The sequence below is a fragment of the Rhinopithecus roxellana genome, chromosome 18 (assembly GCF_007565055.1).
Source record: "Rhinopithecus roxellana isolate Shanxi Qingling chromosome 18, ASM756505v1, whole genome shotgun sequence".
NCBI classification, from domain to species: Eukaryota; Metazoa; Chordata; class Mammalia; order Primates; family Cercopithecidae; genus Rhinopithecus; species Rhinopithecus roxellana.
The window spans coordinates 2,131,151-2,153,857 of NC_044566.1; the positions used below are offsets into that span (position 1 = coordinate 2,131,151).

The 22,707-nt window shown below is 38.7% G+C and overlaps 1 protein-coding gene across 2 annotated transcripts in view; it reads left to right on the forward strand.

Moving 5' to 3' along the window:
• MYO16 (myosin XVI) overlaps positions 1-17,382 on the forward strand; it is a 609,548-nt gene extending 592,166 nt beyond the window's left edge. Inside the window, exon 35 of one of the 2 annotated variants that reach the window (XM_010384748.2) lies at positions 15,979-17,374. In XM_010384748.2, coding sequence (XP_010383050.1) covers positions 15,979-16,206 — 228 coding nt within the window. In that variant the 3' untranslated portion in view covers positions 16,207-17,374. Of the gene's footprint in view, positions 1-15,978 lie in introns of both variants that reach the window. The other variant, XM_010384747.2, reaches the window with a different exon arrangement.
• The last annotated feature ends 5,325 nt before the right edge of the window (positions 17,383-22,707 follow it).

Below are 22,707 nucleotides of genomic sequence, written 5' to 3' on the forward strand. Positions count from 1 at the left end.
AAGTGAAGTCACATTTTATACAGTGATTGGCTTCTAAAATTGTTTAATTTGAAAGTGACATATGATGAAAATGACTCTGGAACATCCTTACATTACCGATCAAGAATAATATGCAAGGTTTGTAACTCCATTCAGTTATATGCATCCATGTATAAGCAATGCATAAAGCAACTTAAAGCCTATAATAATATACATTTAGCATTTTGAATTCCAAGTGAGTGGATTGCATAAAATTGAATTTTCAGGCTGGATCTGGTGGCTCATGTCTGTAATCCTAGCACTTTGGAAAGCCGAGGCAGGCGGATCACCTGTGGTCAAGAGTTTGAGACAAGCCTGGCCCAAATGGAGAAACTCTGTCTCCACTAAAAATACAAAAATTAGCCAGGCGTGGTAGTACTTGTAATTCCAGCTACTCAGGAGGTGGAGGCAGGAGAATCACTTGAACCCCAGAGGCAGAGCTTGCAGTGAGCCAAGATCGCGCCACTGCACTCCAGCCTGGGGGACAAGAGCGAAACTCCATCTCAAAAAAAAAAAAAAAAATGAATTTTCAAAGGCTCATTCATTGATCAAAAGATGTTTATTGAGGTTCTGCTTGAAATTTTCAAAGGCTCATTCATTGATCAAAAGATGTTTATTGAGGCACAGGTCTAGGCACGTGGAATACTTTGTCTACAAAGCAAACTTGCTTGCCTTCATAGAAGTTAAATTCTAGCATGGAAAAATAAGCAATATTTAAGTAAAATGTGTAATATATAAAAGGAAAAATCACATGGAAAAAAGAAAATGTTGAACAGGGTAAGCAGGCTTGGAAGGGTCAGACTGGAGAGTGGTGAGGAAGAAGGTTGGGCTGAGCTGCAACTGTAAATCAGGGGTCAACAAAAGCCTCCCTGAGCAAAGACATGGAAGTCAGGGAGAGACCCGTTCTGACGTCAGGGCAGTGTTCCAAGCAAAGGGAGCAGCCAAGGCCCTGAGGTAGGAGCATGCCTGCATCGCAAAAAGGCCGGTGTGGCTGCAGTGAGATTACTCTACTTGTCACTAGATGTTCAAGTGGGGTCGAAATTACTTTGTGTTAATTCTAGGAAAGGGATACTTTCTAGTTGTGAACTACAGCAAGAGGCTAAATATAAAATACCAATTATGACTATATTATATTACAACTTTCTTTAATCTGTTCAGAGTATAAGTAAAGGTTAAATGTTTGCCTTTTTTTGTAAGAGGAAAATATTAGACATATAGCTCTGTTTCTGCTCAAGATATCGAGAACTGGAAGAGAGACTCCAGGGAACCTGGGCCCCATATTTTCTGATAATTTTGAAAGCGAAATTCAGGCTAAAAGAATAGAAGGATTTCCATTATGCTGAAATAGAGTCAGCTAACACTGATGAAGGTATGTATTTTATGACCTCAGTAGACCTAATAGACCTGACTTTTCTCTGACTGCATTATTATTTGAAACTGTCATTTTGTATTTCTGACTCTGTTTCTAAAACAGATGAGCTGTGATATTGGAAAGAAGTGTCATGCAGTCAATGATATAAAAAGTCTAGATTTTGAAGCCCAAATGGATTTAAATTAATTTTATACACTTGCAGGTGATTTTTACTGTTTCTGGAAAGGAATATTAATTTAAAATATTTGCTTTTATATTTTGCCTACTTTAGCAGAGTCTTGCCTCTTTTCCTTCCTAATCCTTCCTGACATCTGTTTTTCTTTTCTCTAGCATTTGTACCCACGTTATTTGCTCTGACAGTATCTTAAGGGCAATGTAATTGAGCCCAGAGTCATAGTGGCAGATGCTGTGCCTGCCAAATACATGCCTTCTTTTTCTTAATCACAAAGCTAAACTACATGTCCCAGTATCCCTTGTGGTTAGGGGTAGTCATCTGACCGAAAATAGCCAATGGAATGAGAACCATAGTGAGGGGCACCACTTACAAGCATAGCCCATGCAAACCAACCTTGACTATCTTCTATGACCTTTCTCAACCCAACACTGGATACAGAATCCTCCAAGACTCAGAATCCTCCAAGACTCAGGTTCACTTATGGTGACAAGAAAGGTCATCCACTCATCAGATTCTGGCCTCAATATGAGCAAGAAATATCCTTTTGTGCCAAACCACTGATATTTATGATTTATCTGTTACAGCATCTTGGGTAACCTAACTGGGGCCTCTTTATCATTTATTTGCTTAATATTTTATTGTTGCTGTTAGGCATTAATATTTGTAGTACCTAAGTTTAACTTCCATTATTCAGTAATCTTTATTCTTTAAGATTTAAGATAGCCAAAATCATACCTCTTAATGTCTTCTAGTGATAGAATGATAGGAATATTGTTAATAAGAAATTATAATACAAAATAATGATCAGTTGGTCCTCCATCAAGCCACCCTTTCTTTCTCTCTTTCTCTTTTTCACCCACATACTCTCTTTCTCTCTCCCTCTCTCTCACACACACATACAGTGTTCTCTGTGTGTATATAAAGTTTGTAACTCCTAAAACTTCTTCAAAAATATATGAACTTAATTTTGCTGAAGGAAAAAGTAAATTCCCTGTAATAAATTGGGCACCCTGAGAAACGGAAATATTTTAATAGGTTCAGAACTCTTTGAGTGCATTTAGTAATGATACAGAAGTGCCTCTCTTACCTCCAGTTCTCAAGTGGGTGACTCTAACAGGTCACTGCATTTTGGAGTTGTTCATTGATCCCATTGATTTGATAATCTGTGCCTCTTTCCAATTATAGCTGATGTTTTAAAATCTAGTTGAATTGGGTTCTATTATAATCCAGCTTCATAAAATTATTTTCTTCATTCGTATTTAATTTTATTTAATACTGTTACACACGATTCAATAACATGATTATTTCTGGAAAAAATATTCTGAGAAATTACTAAATGAATAGTTAAACTGTGTCCTGCGAAACAATGTAAATTAAGATACAGGCTAATGTAGCAGGTTGGGGGAAGTATTCTTCTACTTGACTTCTCTCTCCTCTAAAGGCTATGGGTGCCATGCTACCATGATTTTGACCCTTGTTTTCCTCACCTTTATTCCTAGGCCTTACCTCCTTTCCTAGTTATTCACAACTCTATTGTTACTCCAAAGTCTACTGTCAAATCCTATACCCACATCTCACAGGGCTTTTCTCTCTCTTGGTTTTATAATAATTATATACATGTAAGCAAAATATGAATACCATTTGTTACACCACTCAACTCAATTGGCCTTTCTTCTTGTTGTGTCTTAGTCATCCTTTCAATCCAGATCAAATCACACATCCCAGTGGCCAGACTGCCTTTAAATGCGTTGTTTCTCCTCTGTATTCCAACAGCAGTAATCACATGCAGGAGTTGTTAATCAATTAATGCTATCCTGCCTTGTGAAATTTTTGTACTTATATCTTATCTAAACATCTTGATTCATATAATTTTTATGCATTTATGTCTTGTTGCTCAATTTGAATGAAAGCCCCTTGATGGAGGTGGTGAGATAGTATAGATCTGGCTTAGTCCTATAGAACCCACCACAGTTCCTTGCATCTTCATAAAGCTTTGATGCACATTTATTAATTGATTGACGGGTAAAACTTTTTTGGAAGGCAATGTAATTAATACATATAAAAGTTGACTAAACTCAATTGTACCTGAAATGGCATTTTGACTCTACCACTTTCTAGCCAAGGGACTTTAGGCTTGAAAGGTGACTTTCTGCATCTGTGAAATGAGGCTAATGATATTGAACCTGCATATTTCACACGGTTGTGAGTGTCTCCTAGAGTACTAACGTTTGAAAGTGCTTTAAGGGTATGAAATAATATCCTGAAGATGATACTAGAGATGGGCCTTAGAAACTTTGAGGAGGCATCTATCAGGCAGGGAATTTTCATTTGGATGTACAAACCAGGACGATTGTAGGGAAGAAAAATAGAATTCCAGGGTGTTCCACATATATCTGGTTGGGTTGAAATATACAGACTGTATCAGAATGGATGGTGACGAGGCTAGAATAATTCAGTGTGGCCAGAAAATACAGAACTTTCTCAAAGCATATGGGCTTGATTCTTTCTTTAGGCTAGGGGAAAGCAGTGGCATTAAAGATTTTTGAGCAAGCAAATTATATAGACAGATTTTTTTTTTCTCCCTAAAGAAAGTGGCAAGAGAACAGAGTTCATACAAAATCCTTATCCTAAATGTCACAAATTAATTATATTGCATGATTTGTAGTAAAATTTTAAGTTTCTGTTTTATAACTTGCAGTTGGTATGAGAAAACATACATTCTCTCATCGGAGTCCATTTTTACTCATAACTATGTGTGGAGAGGTTAAAATCAGTTGCCAAATGCAAAAAAAATTGTATTTAAATTATACTAAGTGTGTTCCAATATAATGTTATTTATTATCAAAGTAAAGAATAGTCGTTGATTTTTTTAAGGAAATTAAAGCATCCGGATAAGGTAAAAATTGCAAATCCTCTCTCTTGCTTCCCTCTCTCTCTATTGTCCAGATATAGCTCCTCTTGTTTCCAATAAAACTGAGTTTTAAAGGATATTTTCCCCTTTGTTTAAACCTTAAGCGACAAAGGAAACAAAATTCCAAGAATGAATTTAATTGTTTTGCTAAATAAATGAACATTTCTGAATTAGGAAGGACCAACTCTTTTAAAAAACCACAAGTGCTGTTTTGACTGACAGATATTTTTCTTGGTATTTTAGAAGTGTAGATATATGTAAGCTTTTAATCAAAGACTTTTTAAAAATCACACTTTATGCTATATCTTTAGGATTTATTTAAGTAGACTGGTTTTACAGACTGTTTTTTTAAAATTTCTTTTTTTGAACATTTTTCATTCTTCTACATCTTGTTAGCACCAAGTAGAAATGGGATTTGCATTTGAAACACTAATATTCACTATTCAGTCAGCCAAGACGTTTCCTTCTTTTAATTTCCATAAATGTCAGTAAATGCCTCTTTTCACCTTTGGGTGAATAGTCAATAGAAAAATCAATTCTGTGACAAATGAACAGCAACATGATTTTACATATGAATTATTTAACAAAGACTATTTTTATCCTTGAAGGGAAAGACTTAAGTTAAAAATCAGCAGCAAATTATTAATTTACATTTATTAATACGATCCACAGGAATGCATATCCATAGAAAGTAAAGAAATTTTATAGCGTATGTTTAATTAGTTCATGCCCTAGACCTCATAATTGCCCAATAGGAAATTATTGAAAATTATTAAATATATAAATAAGCTATAAACCTCATTAAGCCTTTAGATCACGTATTTTTGTCCAGGTTGTGAGAGATTTAGTGTTTTGTAACGCCTGATAATAAGTGAACTAATTACAAGTGTCTCACTTTAGAGAAAACACTGGCATAACCTCCGTTTTTACCTCACTTTATCAAACTCTGTCTTCTTATCTAATTGATATCTCCTGGGTGTTGGAAGACACAAGATACTTTACAGTACAAGTACAGAAATGGAAAGTAGATTCATGTCTTGAATGTCTACATTTCAAATCACCAAGGTTTTCTCAATAACAGAATAAAATCATTTTTTAAAGCCCCGTACTGGGTTGTCGAGTTAGCAATCACCAGTATCTTGAGTAGCATTGTAATTTTCTAAGAATTACCATTGCGATGAAGGAATCTTCTTGTTGAAAATGTAATGAATGGAAGGGAATTTGTTTGAGGGTGAGTATCCCAACCCATAGGGAAATGGGTCTGGACCATGAACTTTTATGTATCTCTTGGCACATTCTAGGAGCTTGAAATGCTTTCCTGGTGTTCAGAGGCAGAGACATTTATTGAATGTAAATGACTTAGCTTTTACCTTACATAATCCTTTCTTAAGAGCAGAAAGGAGAACATAGGGATGTTAGAGGTTTAACCCAGGCCACAATTTTAGGTGGTCTAAACTGACAGGAGCTTGTTTATGAGAAATGCTGGCCTCATCCTAAGTGTTCCAGTAATAGTGCCTTGGCCACCAATGTTTGTGGGATGGATCCCTTTGTCAGTTGCTTTGGACGTCAGATTTTCCTAGCTCCCTATGAACTGTGACTTTCCTGTCTCATTACAGAACCGCAAGTGGCCCCCAAACTTCGAAGCTTTCAGCTCTCTTTTGAATGTCAACTTTAAAAATAAAAATTACAGAATAACTAGCAAATGTCTTATTAGCTTATTCACCAAACAATTTTGTTTTCAGAGACATTAAACTGTCAGAGAGCCTGTGCACTTTTCTAAATGCCTGGGTTTTGTACCTGTTATAGAACAGCATGCTTTTTTCCATGCCATCCCAAAACAATAATTTTGGACAGTTTAAGTTCATTTGATCGCTTAACCCTAAGGCACTGCGTTCTTCAGCCACCAGGAGTCTGTGGTGACTGTCCCCCTCTCCTTCAGTGGCTCCACCCACTAGCCATTCAGATCTATTTAGGCATGTTGAATTCACAGCAGGGAACGGGCATGGGACCACCCACACCCTATGTGATTTCAGAGCAGCCGAGCATTTTTAATAAGTTCCCAGAGCTTTCTAGTGTTTGAAAAACCCTTTGCTGAATCGGTGAATGTGAAATACAACCCACGCGTAAGAATGCGTTCAGGGGAAGCCTGGCATTGCTTGAAGGCACTCTCTTATGTTCTATTTCCTGGACTTGATGGAGCTGAGTTGCCCATTTACCCCCAAGATTTTTGTAAATGGACCCACACATTTAATACTGTGTGATAATGTTTATCCCTCCTCTCAGACGTGGGCCATGCATTCATACCCTTCCTCCATTTAAATTCCCCAAGCAAGTACACTGGATACGTTGTGCTGGGTAGAGATTAATTTACTCACTTTAGGCTCCAAGGACACCACAGTCTTGTGAAGCAGTAACTAATTCTACCCACATGCAATAGATCAACATTACTCCAACTCTTGTAATATACATGATACTTTTGAAATGAAAGAAAAAAAATCCCCTTGACCCTTAAAGTTTCTTAAATTATTTTACAATGTTAATTAAATGTATAGACATACAGGTTTACAAACAATCTCTTTATTCTTTGAGCTTTCATTTCAGCTATAAAACCAAAGCAAATTGACCACTTGAGTAGAATAAAAGTCTACAAAAGCAAAATAAAAGTAAAATTCACAACATTGATGTTAGGCATGAGATTTTGTTTAGCTGAAATGACATGACTGTTGGAAGCATGTGTGCTGACTATTCTATTCATCAAGTTGCGTCCAGCTTTGTGCATTTTTCCCACCTTATGCCACTGGCTAACCAAGCCCCTACCACTATTTCTATCTGAACTGACAGCCAGCTTTTGAACTTACCCTACTTTGAAATATCACATAGCTTTTCTTGCAAGATAAAGAAAATGTATTGCATATTAAATCCATCTGCTCTTTTCTCATTAACCTACAACAGTATAAATAATATTATTTCTGTCATCCTACTTGTAAATAAAATACAAAGACAGAAAAAATCTCATTGAGTACTAGCTTGAAATGTAGATATTCAAGATGATACAAACCACAATTACTTTAAAAAGATATCTTGAGTATATAAATGCAAATAAATTTTAAATTGTTGAAGGAATTTGAGGACTCCTGAAAATACAAACCCTCACTTCAGAAGCATTGCATTTAACAACTGTTTAAATAAGTCACTAAAATCTCTTTATACTCTTTTTATTGTATCCCTAAAATTCAAAAAAGCTGTAAGTGTTTTCTAATTTTCTTCCTGTAGAACTGTCTTTAGTTTTGAGTCATATATAAATCATAGTTATGTTTTAAATCTAATGTGTTGCTCAGTAGTTTCTGGGTTGCTTTTTAGTAATAAAAGAATGAATTATGTTATATTTATAAAAGGCCATAAATCATGAGAAGTGTGCTTATTTAGCATTATTTAACTGAGTCATCAGGATAGTCATAATTCAGCAGTGTTTAGGGATTTCGTTCGAGTCAAGGAGCTGACCATGGCACAATCGTTACAACTCATTTAAACAGCACTCTCTACTTTTGTGAGGCTTTCTTTTAAGATACCTGCATATGTGACTCATATAATCCACACCAAGTTGTTACAAGGCAGGTAATTTCTTGTGGTCCCACTTTACAGGTGAGGAAGTCAGTGAATGCTTGCTCAGCATTGCACAAGTAGATGGCAAAGCTGGGTTCCATCCCAGGCATTCCGGCTCCAGAGGCCAGGTTTTCCAGCCATACTGACTGTGCTCAAAACCATCCTCCAATTCCAATTCCACATGGGTTTGTCATTTCATGTTAGAAAATGAAGTTTAATGTCATTGCTGTCACTTGTCGACTGGAAACCCTTCTCCTTGCCTGTTCTTCTCCCCTTTTCTAACTGGTTAGGTGCCCATCTCATTTCTCAATATTCAGATCAAAGGTTCATTAACTTGTGAAGCCCTCTCAGACTTTCCTCCATAAAGCTCCCTATCCCAAGTAAATGGTTTAATAAAAAAGGTTTTTTGTTTTTTTTTAAATACACCGCCATTTTGCCCCGCTCCATCTCTGTGCCATGTGTGACACTTTAAGACACCTGTTTTGTTTGTCTAAAAGCCCTTGAAAAGCAGTGCATTTTTCCCATTCATGAGGCAGGCAGCTCCTAGAGCAGAGGCGGACAAGGCAAGCGCGAAGGTTTGCGGGTGTGGAGCCCTTTGTACTTTCCCAGTCATAACACTTGCCTTCTGGTTCTAAAAGATAATGATTCTGTGGACAAAGACTATTATAAAAAGTTCCAGAAGAGAAAATAAATAAGTGACTCGTTATCTGAAGTGGTGATATGGGGTGAAGATAATAAATCTTTTAAAGCAATGGAAAATGAGCTTTAAGTTAAAAGATACCACTATGGCATCCTTTCTATTGTACAAACAAATCAGGATAAATTATACTCGGTGTGAAGCCAGCTGACTCCAACCTCACACTGCCAGCAGCATCCTTAATCCCTAGAGGCATTTTTTCTCTTTCCAAAAAGAAATGGTATCAAAACTAAAGCTTTGTTTTGTTACAAAATCACTATTGCTTTTTTAATGATAATATTTAAGTTACTGTGAATACCAAATAATGGTAAAGGAAGCCATGAGTGTTTTTGTTGTTACCAATAGGACATCAGGTTTAAAGAATGGATAAACATTGATTTACATGATTTTACAGCATTGAACATTTTAAATACTTTGTATTGTTTATATAGTACCAGACTGCCATTTAGATAGCATTCATGATTGTATTTGTTTGTTATTCTAAAATTGTAAAGCTTTGTCTCTATGAGGAAAGTAATTCTTGTGTTTCAGAATCGAATAACTAAATAGAAATAAAGCAGATTAAATATTGTTAAGGAGTACTGGCCTCCTCTTCTGATCTTCTAGTTCTTGGCTCACAGGTGATAATTTTAAAATGCCCTCTCAGCTAAATTGAAGGTAGTGACCTATCATACAGTCTTTCATAGAATTATAACCTTCACTATAACATAACCTGTGAAAATTATTTGGTTTTATCTTAAATCAAAATAAATAATATAAGATGTTAGCATCTTATTTCTGCCATTCTGGCAATTCTTATCTACCTAGTAGATTTTACTCAATAGCTATGAATGTCTGTAATAGAAAAGAAGAAAATTTCCATGAAATCCCTCAATAAAGGGGTTTATTCTGAATGATAATTGGTTATTGCAAACATCAGTCACATTTTTGCTTATCAAAGAACTATGCAAAGTTCTTGTTTGTTGATTCAAATATGGTGTCCTGTACTCACTACATTATTCAAGACTCAATACCCTCATTAAGAAAGGGTTTTCAAAAGGTTTATGTACGTAAGTTTCACCTTTTATAAGGTACTTGGGAATTCAGATATTTTTAGTCAACACTGAGAAGCTTTGAAAGGGTAAGAGAGCATTTTTTTTCCAAAAAGAGAAGCCATGATTCATGGGATTTGGGACATTTTTGTCAAAATCCTTCCCGACAAGCCTAATTCAGATGAGCAGCCGCTGCAAGTCACTGTCAGCAGATTGGCACTGCTGCTATGCTTCTATGGAGTGACTCAAAGTTTTAAGTCTGTTCCTATTACGAAGGTTAAGCAGAGGGTCACATCTAGTGTATTTTTGGTCACTATGCAAAACTGCTGAAAAGAGCTTAGGATTTAGAGGAAATCTGGAGTGGATGTATTTTGTGCTTGGTGTAAGCACAGAGCTGTATGGTCTATCAAACACTAGCATTGAGATAAATACAGCATATGCCATAAGGAGATGGAAGAGTAACGCCAACTGCTGGGTAGAGATTTGGATTCTGTTTGTTTGTCTAGTTTTTATGCTTGACTTTGTCTTGTTAGGAATTGGTCTCTATTTGTATATCCTTTTCTCTACAGCCCATGCATATTTTTAGATTAATTGGATATTTATTATGTCACTGTTATATTAACTTTGATTAAATATTATATTATTCTTTTAATAGTTTCACAAAAGGAGAAAACCTGCCTCCTTGACTCATTGCTTCCTAACAGATTTGACCACTTTGACCACTTTTCTAATACTGCTAGAACTGTAAGACCTCAAAACTCTCCTTAATCCCAATACCAAGGTTTTGCGGTTACTGATGGCAGGCACTTGTGTTATTCATGTAATTTACAGTCTATAAGATATTCCAAGCATATAATTTATATTTACCCATGGGTTTACTAATTCCAGTGTTGTTAATTCCCTCTTACATTTCCTTTTTTTTTTTTTTCCATCTGGAATCATCTTCTTTTACCCCAAAAAAAAAAAAACTTACCTATTTCTTTCTGTTAATGTGAGAGGTTTGATGACAAATTCCCTCATTATCTTTTGTCTGACAACATCTTTATTTCACTTTTTTAAAAAAATGTCTTTTATTTCCATCAGTTTTTGGTGAGCAGGTGGTATGTGGTTACACGAGTAAGTTCTTTAGTAGTGATTTGTGAGAGTTTGATGCACCCATCACCCAAGCAGTCTACACTGAATCTGATTTGTAGCCTTTTATCAATCATGCCCTTCAACCCTTTCCTTCCAGTCCCAAAGTCCATTCTGTCATTCTTGTGCCTTTGCAGCCTCATAGCTTAGCTCCCACTTGTAAGTGAGAACATACAATGTTTGGTTTCCCATTCCTGAGTTAGTTCACTTAGAACAATAGTCTCCAATCCCATCCAAGGTGCTGCAAATGCCATTAATTCATTACTTTGTATGGCAGAGTAGTATTCCATCATATATATACAAACACACACGCCCCATATATATCTATATATCATATATATGATCATACATATGATCATATGTGGGGTGTGTGTGTGTGTATACATATATATACCATCATATACCACAGTTTCTTTATCCACTCATTGATTGATGGGCATTTAGGCTGGCTCCACATTTTTGCAATTGTGAGTTGTGCTGCTATCAACATGCATGTGCACGTATTTTTTTCATATAATGACTTATTTTCCTCTGGGTAGATACTCAGCAGTGGGATTGCTGGGTCAAATGGTAATTCTACTTTTAGCTCCTTATGGAATTTCCATGCTGTTTTCCATAGTGGTTTTACTGGTTTACATGCCCACCGGCGGTGTAGAAGAGTTCCCTTTTCACCGCATCTACACCGACATTTATTATTTTTTGATTTTTTGATACTGGCCATTCTTGCAGGAGTAAAGTGGTACCACATTGTGGTTTTCATTGACATTTCCCTCACCATTAGTGATGTTGGACATTTTTTCATATGTTTGTGGGGCATTTGTAAATCTTCATTTCTCTCACCGTTAGTGATGTGGAGCATTTTTTTCAGATGTTTGTTGGGCATTTGTGTATCTTTGTTTCCCTCACCGTTAGTGATGTGGAGCATTTTTCAAATGTTTGTTGGGCATTTGTAAATCTTCTTTTGAGAATTGCCTACTCATGTCCTTAGCCCACTTTGAAAGTAATTAATAGATGATGCGAAAAATGGAAACAAATCCCATGCTCTTTGATGTGTAGAATCAATATTGTGAAGATGAGCATACTGCCAAAAGCAATCGACAAATTCAATGTGATTCCTATCAAAATACCACTGTCATTCTTCACAGAACTAGAAAAAGCAATCCTAAAATTCATATGGAACCAAAAACCCACATAGCCCAAGCAAGACTAAGCAACAGGAAAAAATCTGGAGGCATCACGTTATCTGATTTCAAACTATACTATAAAGCCATAGTCAAACAACATGGTAGTAGTATAAAATAGACAGGTAGACCAATGGAACAGAATAGAGAACCCAGAAATACACCCAAATACTTAACAGCCCACTTATCTTCAACAATGCAAACAAAAACATAAAGTGGGGAAAGGGCACCCTATTCAACAAACGGTGCTGGGATAACTGGCAAACCACATATAGGAGAATGAAACTGGATCCTCATCTCTTACCTTATTCAAAAATCAACTCCAGATAGATCACGACTTAAATCTAAGACCTGACATTATAAAAATTCTAAAAGATAACATCGGAAAAACTCTTCTAGACATTGGCTTAGGCAAAGACTTTACGACCAAGAACCCAAAAACACATACAATAAAAACAAAGACAAATAGGTGGGATTTAATTAAACTAAAGAACTTTTGTATGGCAAAAGGAATAGTTAGCAGCATAAACAGACAACCCACAGTGTGGGAGAAAATCTTCACAATCTATACATCTGACAAAGAACAAATATTCAGAATCTACAAGGAGCTCAAACAAATTAACAAGAAAAAAAAACAATCTTATCACCTTCATTTTTGAGGGGTATTTTTCATTCAGTGTAGAATTTTATGTTGACTTTTTTTTCTCTCAGTAATTTAACCAGGAACGTGTTGGCTTCTGGCTTCCAGTGTTTCCATGAAGACATCAGCTTTCCCTCTTACTGTAGTTCCTCGCTGGGCTATGTTGGAGAATCAGTCTACCCCTGGTTCTCTCCTAATCCTCAGGCTTAATCCTCCTGTGCCTTTGATTGATAGGTCTTTGTTCCTTAGCACTGAAAGATGACAGCAGCTAACCCTGTGTTTCAGAGCTCCCAGCCTGGCTCTGCAACCTTGTGCCCCACACAATTTCAAAATCCAGAAAAGGTTTTAAGATGAGACTGGCTACATGCTGGAGGCCATCATCACCCCTGCCAGGTTCTACTTCTGAAGCACCTCTGTCATTGTAGGAGATTTCATTCTGCTTTGTATAAACTTTGGCCTAGGACACCCATCACCCATGCAGGTGAACAGCTAAACGAGTGTCCCTTGTGGGCGATGGCTATGCATTTGGGGATCTACAAGTTTCCAATTTGTTTCTTTAGTTCCATGCAACTCCAAAATATTATGTGGTTTCTCTTTCTTCCAGTAAAAACTCTCTGGATCTGGGGAAATGCTCAGAATTGGCAAATGTCCCTGGGGGGCAGGGGGAAGCAGCTAGTAATTATCAGTTCACCTCAAAAAGCTTCACTCCATCTGGAATTCTCTCCTTTTGTCAGAATTTCCTGATGTTTTAGAAAAATGACTCTTTTTTGAAATTTTTACAATGGGAACAATAATGTGCTACAGCTATCTGGAAGCGGACGTTCCTCATTTTTTTTCTAAATAAATGAATATGAAGTTGTGTCATTTAGGAAAGATGGTGTCTCAAGAAAGCTTGGGGAAAATAATCAGTTGACATGGTAGTGATATTCTTCCATCAGCTAAATGTTGTTTCCTAATCTGGTGACATTGTTTTCAGAGATCACTACTGTATGCTAAGTGTGTGCCAAGGAACATAAATATGAATGTTCCATGTCCGCACTAATGAGACTGAAGGGAATGTAACCTGCACAGCACACACTGGTGGAGGATGACGGAGGAGCTGGCACACACTCCTGGACAAACAGAGAGAGATGACTGTGGTCCCATTCAGAAAAAGAAGGGAGGAGGAATGTGGTACAGGGCACTCTGATCCTTAGTCTGTATCAGATCCTAGACCACAATAGTTGGGTTAAGCACAGTAGACTCACAGCTAAAAGCATATCTTCTTTTGAGAATTGTCTACTCCTGTCCTTAGCCCACTTTGAAAGAAATTATAGATGATGCCAACAAACGGAAACACATCCCATGGACTCTTGGGCCAGGCTGCCAGGATCTGTCATTTTCCATGTGGCTTTGGGCAGATTACCTGTCTGCCCTGTTCCTGTTTCCTCATCTGCAAAATAGGAGTACCCACTTTACAGGGCCCTTAAGAACTGATGAGTTAATGCCTGGAAGGTGCTTAGGAAAGCACCTAGCACGTGTGTAGCCAGAGTGTTCACTAAATACCCTGATTTCATGCTAGCTCCCACCACCTGTCTTGGCTCCCTCCGCTGAGAGTAGAAGCAATCTGCCCAACAGAATTTCTCATTTCCAAGTCATTCTGATGCAGCCCTAAAGACTTAAAAAAAAAAAAAAATCCTTGTAAGGGGCCCACTCTGCTCTGCAACTCACTCTCTGTTGTGTCTAGAAATTGCTTTAGGGACTGAGTAACCATAGTCCTCTTTTCTACCCTGAAGCTCTTCTTCCCTCTGGTTGTCTGTCAGTTCAATTGGGGAGGCTCCTTTTACTAATAACCAGCTCCAGAACTCTAGTTACACACTCAGAATATGGGTTTGACCTTCATGCTGTAAACATCGTCTCCTTGATCCCAGCCTTTAAAATCCTCTTTCTTGGGGAAACAGTAGGCTCAGGTGCTGGTGTTAGAATTGGGTCTGGAACACTCACTCCCTTTGCTGCTTTCAAGTGACTGTTTTCTACACAAGTGCATAACCACTTGTGTTCTGTTTTATTTTCTCTCATTTTAGTGGAGAGGGTTGTGATGAGATAGAAGAAGTGCTGGAATAAAGTAGTTGGTGCTTTGGAGGTAGGATGAGTCATCTCATGTCCTCTGAATTCTCCCCAGTATTCCCATTTGGATTTCCAGAATCTCATTTAAAAAAAAAAAAAAAAAAAAAAAAAAACAGTATACTTCCTTAGAATTGCCAGAAACATTGATATCTGCAATGTCCAGCTGCTACAGACTCCTGGCAGCTGGCAGAAGAAGGGTGACCACAGCTATATAGCCAGCTTGTCTTGTGCCCTAGCTGAAGTCGGGGTAAGCTTGGTCTGCAGGGTGTCTCTCTTCAGGGGCCATAGTGATGCAAGATGATGTAGCCAATACAGTTACATGTTTTGATGCTTTCCTGCAAAGGCCCATAATGTTCCCATCTTTGAGGGCTCAGAGTCTGAGAGAGTACACAGTTGCTAATTTAGCTCATTGCTTTGTCTCACTGCCACCAAATAGAGCAGGCAGGTAGATACCCCAAAGAGGCTTCAAATATTCTCAAGCACAGCTAGCCTGCCTTGAATGAGCTCATTGGATATTTTAGTGACTGCCTTTTGTAACACCTAATGCTTGAAAACATTTTCTGCATGAGTGTGGTGTGATTCTGTATTGTCTATGTATGGGCCCCCATGAGTAGGGGTCCATCTTTGGGGCCATGCCTTATGGTCAAAAGTGAGGTCATGTAACCCTAATAGTCATGTTTGACTATTAACTATGTGGACAGATGGAGGAGCAGCTCTGAGGATGGAGGGAAGCTTGAGGAAGCTCTGTTAATAGGAGAACATCTATTATGGATAGAAATTAAATGAAGAGAAAGTACAAGTTGCCATAAGAATGTACGCAATAATCGAGAGCATAGGTCAAGCAGACATTTGATTCTTTCTTGCAGCCTCTGGAGGTGCAGCACACATTAACACTCTACCTAGTTCCCAGTGTTTTGTTGCAGTCGTTGCCTTAACTCAGCAATTCATAGCCTCCCTAGCCCAGTGCTGTTTCCAGAGGCAGCAGTGCATGGAGACTGAGGAAAGAGGCTGCCTCTTTCAGTGCCAGCCCTGCTCCTTTGTATCCAGGTGTTGCTATGACACTTCATACTCATTTGGTGCTACCTGTTTTTTCTCCCCCTCTTCCTCCCACAGGTAATCCATCAGCTGAGGCTCTCAGAGAATGAAAGTGTGGCCCTGCAGGAACTCTTGGACTGGAGGAGAAAGCTCTGTGAGGAAGGACAAGACTGGCAGCAGATCCTGCACCACGCTGAGCCCAGGGTGCCTCCCCCACCACCTTGTAAGAAGCCCAGTCTTCTGAAGAAGCCGGAAGGGGCCTCCTGCAACAGGCTGCCGTCTGAGCTCTGGGACACCACCATTTGATGCAGCCTGAACTGCAGACTCACAAAATAGAACTACCTACTGATTCCAGGCTACAACAACAGAAGACTGCCTTCTGACACATGCTGGGTCTTCTCTCCACGCATTTAGACAAAAAAAGCACAGGACACAGACACTAAATATACGAGATCCCGTGTGTGTGTGTGTGTGTGTGTGTGTGTGCGTGCGCGCGTGTGTGTGTTCTTTCTTATCCATCTCGTGGTGATACACTCTGATTTTCAGGCTCCTCATTTATGGCTCTGTGCTACCCCTAGGTAGCGAGAGAGAGGCTGGGAAAAGTGTGGACGTGGCCAGAGAGGGAGAGTAGCGGAGGAAAGGAGCAATTCATGCACATGTACAGTTGTTTTTCTACAGTTCAACAGTCTGTTTATTGTACTTCCAATGGTTTTATTATATACAGTATACGGGACATATATTTTATTTCTTTGTAGGTATTTGTGTTTTATTGGTATTGTAAACCTGGTAATTATTTACGTGTTTATTACTGTAATTTTATAACTTTATGCAATTGGTGGTGCTTCCTTTCTTCAAAAATACAGATTTTAAAAAATAATTTCTAGATTATTTTTTTTCCCTCCACAGTCCTTTTTTTTAACCTAACGCACCTAAAATCTTGACACTACATTGTTGTTTTAGCTTCGCCAGTGTCACCCCTTGCAAAACTGTGAATTGAGTCCCATGTTTTGGGTGTTACCCATGGATGAGGAGGCTGTTCTTTCCTATGCCCTGTATTTCTGGATAAGTGGATTGTGCACCCTTTAGTTCAGTCACCTCCCGACTTCAGCATAGATCACAGGAAATCACATGGCACTTGGTTAAACACGTATGGCTTCAGATCCATAGCTGGTGGTGTAAAATGGTCATATTCATTCAAAGGTCTACACAGTACAAATGAGCACGCTGCCATGTACTGTTTTGAGCAGTAGGGACTGCATCCCACTACGCTCGTCCCCCAGGACTTCCACTGCATGATTCCCTCGCTGTATATCCTCAACCCTCCCATAATGCAAGGCCTTGTTCATTGATGTGCTTTCGTCGGCTGTGGGAAGTTCTGAGCAGTGGCTCCAGACCACCTTGTCTTGCTACTTGGAACGTTTTATTCATACCAGCCTTTGAAAAGTTACTGTGCCAATAAAGAGGTACAACTGTGTTCTTCTATTGCTTTTGTTGTCGTTATTATTGTCTCCCATTAAGTCTTGTATTTTCTGGTCAGAGAGGTAGGGACAATGAAGTGATCTCACCCAGACTCCCTTAATGTGGGGGCCATAGCACTGTGCAAACTGTAGACACCCATGATGTGTTTTACAATACAGGCTTTATGATGATTCTGGTATGGTGAGACCAACAGGTCCAGAAGGGAGTCCCATTGAAAAGATGGCTTGTTATCCTCAGAAATCCCAGAGAAGGGGGCACATAGTACCATCAGAGGGCCACACCAAGGTCAGCCAGGAAGCAGAGGGCATGGGGGAGCCCTTTATTTTAGTCTGCACAACACTGGGAAAAGACAAAGCAGGCATAGAACTGGCTGCTTTGAGAAATGTCGGTGGGTTCTAGGGTGCGGGAACCACCCTTGCCTGTCTGGGACATGGCCTTGAGGTGATTAGGGTGGGCAGAGAGTGGCCTGGAATGACAGCCCGATGAGAACCCACAGGGGAGACTTACTAGGGATGTGGACTCTAGATTGATTGCCTTGTCTTTGAGAATCATGTTCTGGGGTGAGTCATCACTATCTTTTGGACATGGCTACCCCTGGGAAGGGTAGTTCCTCCAAGGTCAGCAGGGCCCCAGATGCCAAAGCATCGGAACACAGCAAATAAAAGCACATGGTCAATAGGTAGTTACTGCAGCCACCCAACGACGACAAGGAAGTGTTCTGCCTGACCTCTAGCCTGATGACAGCCGAGCCCCACTCCCTGGCTATTTCTCTCTCACCTTTGTCCCTTCTGACTTCCAACCCCAGCCAAGAAGCCATGGAAGAAGCCGACTTTCCCTTGATACGTGACTTCTTGGGCTGTGCTATGGAAATAGTAGGCACTTAATGATCTTGGCTGAATGAAAACTTTGAATTGCATTCTCCTCCCCACAGTATATTCAGGCCGGGATGAAAAATAAACTGCTCAAGCATTGCACACTGCAAGAACTTGCTTTAAATGTTCACTGAGCGTTGTGGTGACTGTGTGAGGTGCTCAGCCCATATGATTTCTAAACTGGCTATTTTGGTTAGGGCTGCTGTAAGAAATTGCCATCGGCAGGGCAGCTTCAACAACAAGCATATATTCCCACAGTTCTGAAGCCTGGGAAGTCCAAGATTAAAGTTTCTGCAGATCCCGTGTCTGGTGAGGGCTTGCTTCCTGGATTGCAGATGGCCATCTTCTCATCGTACCCTCGCATGTTCAGAGAGGAAGGGGAGGAAGCACCCTCTCTGGTGTCTCTTCTTACAAGGGCGTGAATTCCATCACGACGACTCATGACCTAATCATATCCCAAAGACCCTGCCTCCAAATTCCATCATACAGGGGATCAGGGTTTCAACATCGGAATTCTGAGAGGACATAATTCAGTCCACAGCACTGACATATGCCTGCAAGGTAATTTTTATCATTTTTGTATTGATACTGAAATGGAAACTTACAGCTTTAAGTAGCCCATCGAATATAAACTCTCATCTTTATGATTCCAATGCCCGTGTCATTTTAATTTGATACACAGAAATTGCCAACTTACTGTACCAAAATATATCTGAAACAAGGATGCGTGACCATTGCAGGGAGACCTTACATGAAGTAAGGAAGTCACAAGCCACATGTGTATCCAAACCACACAACTCCCTATTAACGCAAGTCGAAGCACTGGGGCCTGTGTTGTTGTTATGTAAACCTTACAGTCACCTACTAGATTACTATGAGCATCATGAACATGAAATATTTAACCTCTCAGTAGTCCCTCTGCCTCATTTAAGGTTTGTTGACCTTCAGACACTAGAAGCCAAACCACTTGTAGATAGGTTCTTTAAACACGATCTTCTAAATCAATGTAGACAGACCCTTCAAACACAATCTCCTTAATCAGTAAGTAAGCTCTTTTGTGTTTGTCTGGTTTCTCTGCTGTGGAAAGAGATTGCAGCTGTCTGTTGTTGGTCACTACATTAGGACCATCTGATTGTGCCTGTTCTAATTACATGATATGAAAATCAGCAGAGGCTCAAAAACATTAATAGCCATGACAGTAGTAATAGTATTAAAAGTCACAATAATACGAAGTCCAAGCCTTGTGTAGATTAACTCAGAATGGCTCTCTAATGATTATACTTTGTCACGAAAATAAAGAGGTACTATTCTGGATGATAAAGCACTGAATGTTATTCCATATAAGCAAGATTTCAGCTTTTATGTGTGTTTGCAAAATATTTAATGGTGGCATTTTAATTGCCATCAGACCATAAGGTATGAATTAGGATATATTATTGAGGCTTCAACCTTATGTTCAGCAATATAATTGGTATGAATTATTACCCTATGTTCAAACACTGCCCACTACTATTGCTTTTTTAAAATAATTATTTATGAGAGCTCTCTAAAAACCACTATCCAAATGTTTATAATGAGTTAAAATGATTTAAAATGTATTTTCCAGGATGGAAAAATATATCATCACTATTCTCAAATAGTGGTATCTAATTCAGTAGAATTACACTTATATAAATCTACTCAATAAAAGCAGCAACCAATTAAAATCTAAGATTTATGAATGGACTTCACAGATAAACATTACACAACTTAGACAAAAGGTATATTATGAATTCCAGAGTCTGAAAGGATGGATGAACTTCTATCAAAATTCTATTGCTGTCAGTTTCCAGCCAGACATCAGACTCAACTCATATCACAATAAAGGGCATGAGGGTATTAAGTAATAACGTTCTTCAGTAGGACACAATTCACCCACTGACCATCACTTGGAACTGCTCATTTTTTTCTAATCATTTAAATGTCGTTTTTGGTGAGAAATGAATGGAATTGATTTATATTTCTCATCAGGAAACTTTCAATAAAAAAGATTCTTAAATTAGCTGGAGAAAAAAAAAAACTCCGTTCCAAGTAAACATTTAGTGTAATTTTATTACGTTTTTCAAATTGTTTTTAGCTGCACATAAAAATCCATATAATGAAGATGAAAGCAATTAAATTTCTATTTACTGTGGAATAGTGAGTTCTGTGTGATGCTCATGGGTTCCCAAAACAGTAGCGCTGCTTTCAAAAAACTAAAAATATCATCTCCACCCCCATTTTTCTTCCTTTACATCTTATTCATAAGCAATGACTTTATAAAATAAATTCTACTACCAACAATGTTCTGTGCTGCAAGGCGTCCACGTGAGTTACAAAGATACCCGTTAGATAGCGAAAGGTTGTAGCATGCTGAGTTACAGACTGGGAAGAATAATCTTTGTAGTTTTTTTCACTTTACCTAAGTACTCCAGACCCCTGGGATGTTCTATTATTGTGGTTTCAGTAAGTTTCTCTAAAATCCAGAATGCTTTATAAACTTTAAAGATGATATTTTTCAAAGGATATGTCTTAATAGGTGCCTATAATTCATCTCTATCACCTGTTCTAATTTCTCAGATCATTTTCCAGGCTTTTTGAAATGTACTTATACTTTAAATATCATTCTTGTGTGCTTCAATATCAGCACAATATAATCTGAATTTTATGTAGTTTACTGGATCATTATAATGGCAGAAGAAAATGTTGATGTCCTCTCATAAGAAAATAATTAAAGGTGAATCTATGCATTCGTTTCTATTGTTGCTTTATAATAGGAATGTATCAAATGTGTCTTTTCTTTCCTTTGAATTAGTCATGGGACAGACACCCTGCATATCTGCCAGCTTGCCTTTCCCTGCAGCCCCAGGGAACAAGCGCTGCTTCAAAGGAAGGCCAGCGAGCCTGCTCAGATGACATTTTCCTGATGTCACCATTTGGCTTCTGAAGTCTAAAGAAAATGAAAGAGAATGAAACTATTGATAAATTCCAAGGGAGGGGGAGATCAAAGCTCTAAAGAAAAATGGAATAAAACCAAATTCAATTTGAGTTTTTGATCTTTTAAGATTTCAACAAACAAAGGGGTTGGAGGTCCGTGATCTAAAACAATTAATTGAAAAATGTATACATTCTGTCATATTTGAAGAGAGATTTTCTTTCCGAACTTTATGATAAATTGCATTAGACTTTTGTGTGGCAATAAGAAGAGCATAGCCACCCGACCAACACCCTATTGCTCTTCATCAATATTATTGTTGAATAAGATAATTACATTTAATATCACAAAGCTAGTGTTTTGGACACTTTTTAATACAAATAGGTCATCTATATACACGTGTTTTGTAGGGGAACTAGTTCTTCAGACAATTAGACATGCATTTTGTGTTTGGAGAACTATTGTCATTCCCTTGGGCTTAGAAACTGTTACATAAAAGGATGACCGTCTATATTTTTAAAAGCAAGAAAAGTTTCCCAGCAAAAGAGAAAAAGAGGCTACAAGAAATCCACCAAGTCATGGCCTCAGATGCTCAGGGTGTCAAGCGTAAGGGATTAGGAAATTAGAGGTGACACTGTCTCATTACTGATGTGTTTTTATCCCATACCAAGAACTCTTATTTTTCAGCCTCAGAAGGAAAGGCAAACACATACAAAGACATAATACTTGCTGCCTACAGCCTTCATAAGCCAAAAGTTTGCCCACAGTGACTCAATGAGAAAATTCATTAAAGGTACAAGTCACAGTACCTCCCAGTTTTGCTCCTGACAGTTGGCAGGTGGCACTTGTGGGCAGTTTTCTTACTTGTCTTGACTTCCCACTCCTATCTATGTTTGTTACTCAAGTTGGTTGTTTTAACAACCACAGGCTCTAGTGGTTTCACACAATAAAGCTGTCCTTCTATTTTAGTGTTCTCTCTTAAGTCACAGTTGACACAGTCATTCAAAGATCAAGGGTCTGTCCACCTCATGGCTCAACCTCCTCTAGGCCTTTGGGGGTGCTCCTTACTTAGCCAGTAGATGCGGATTAGAGCACAGGGAACAGACCCAGGAGGGATTCATGGCCTGCTTAAAAATGGCTTAACGTGCCTCCACATTCCATGGGCCAGAACTCAGTCGCGTGGCTGCACCTGGCAGAAGGGGCCTGGGACGAGTAGTCCTACTCTTTGACTTGGGGAAAGGGATGTGACATGGCTGATGATCCGCCTGTATAAACATCACGCTATGTGAGGTAAGGAAGTCCTAACTATAATTACCTAAAAGCAATTTTATATTTCTTTCTGGGCTCAGAAGGTGCACAGAGCCACTAGCCTGCTGCCAACCATGAGATGCAGAAAATTCCCTCCATCAGCAGCCGCCAGCCCACCTTCCCAATGGGCTCTTGTAAGTCTTCCTGTACCCAGCGCTGGACGGTAACGAGGTAAGGATGGGTGGGAGGAGAGGT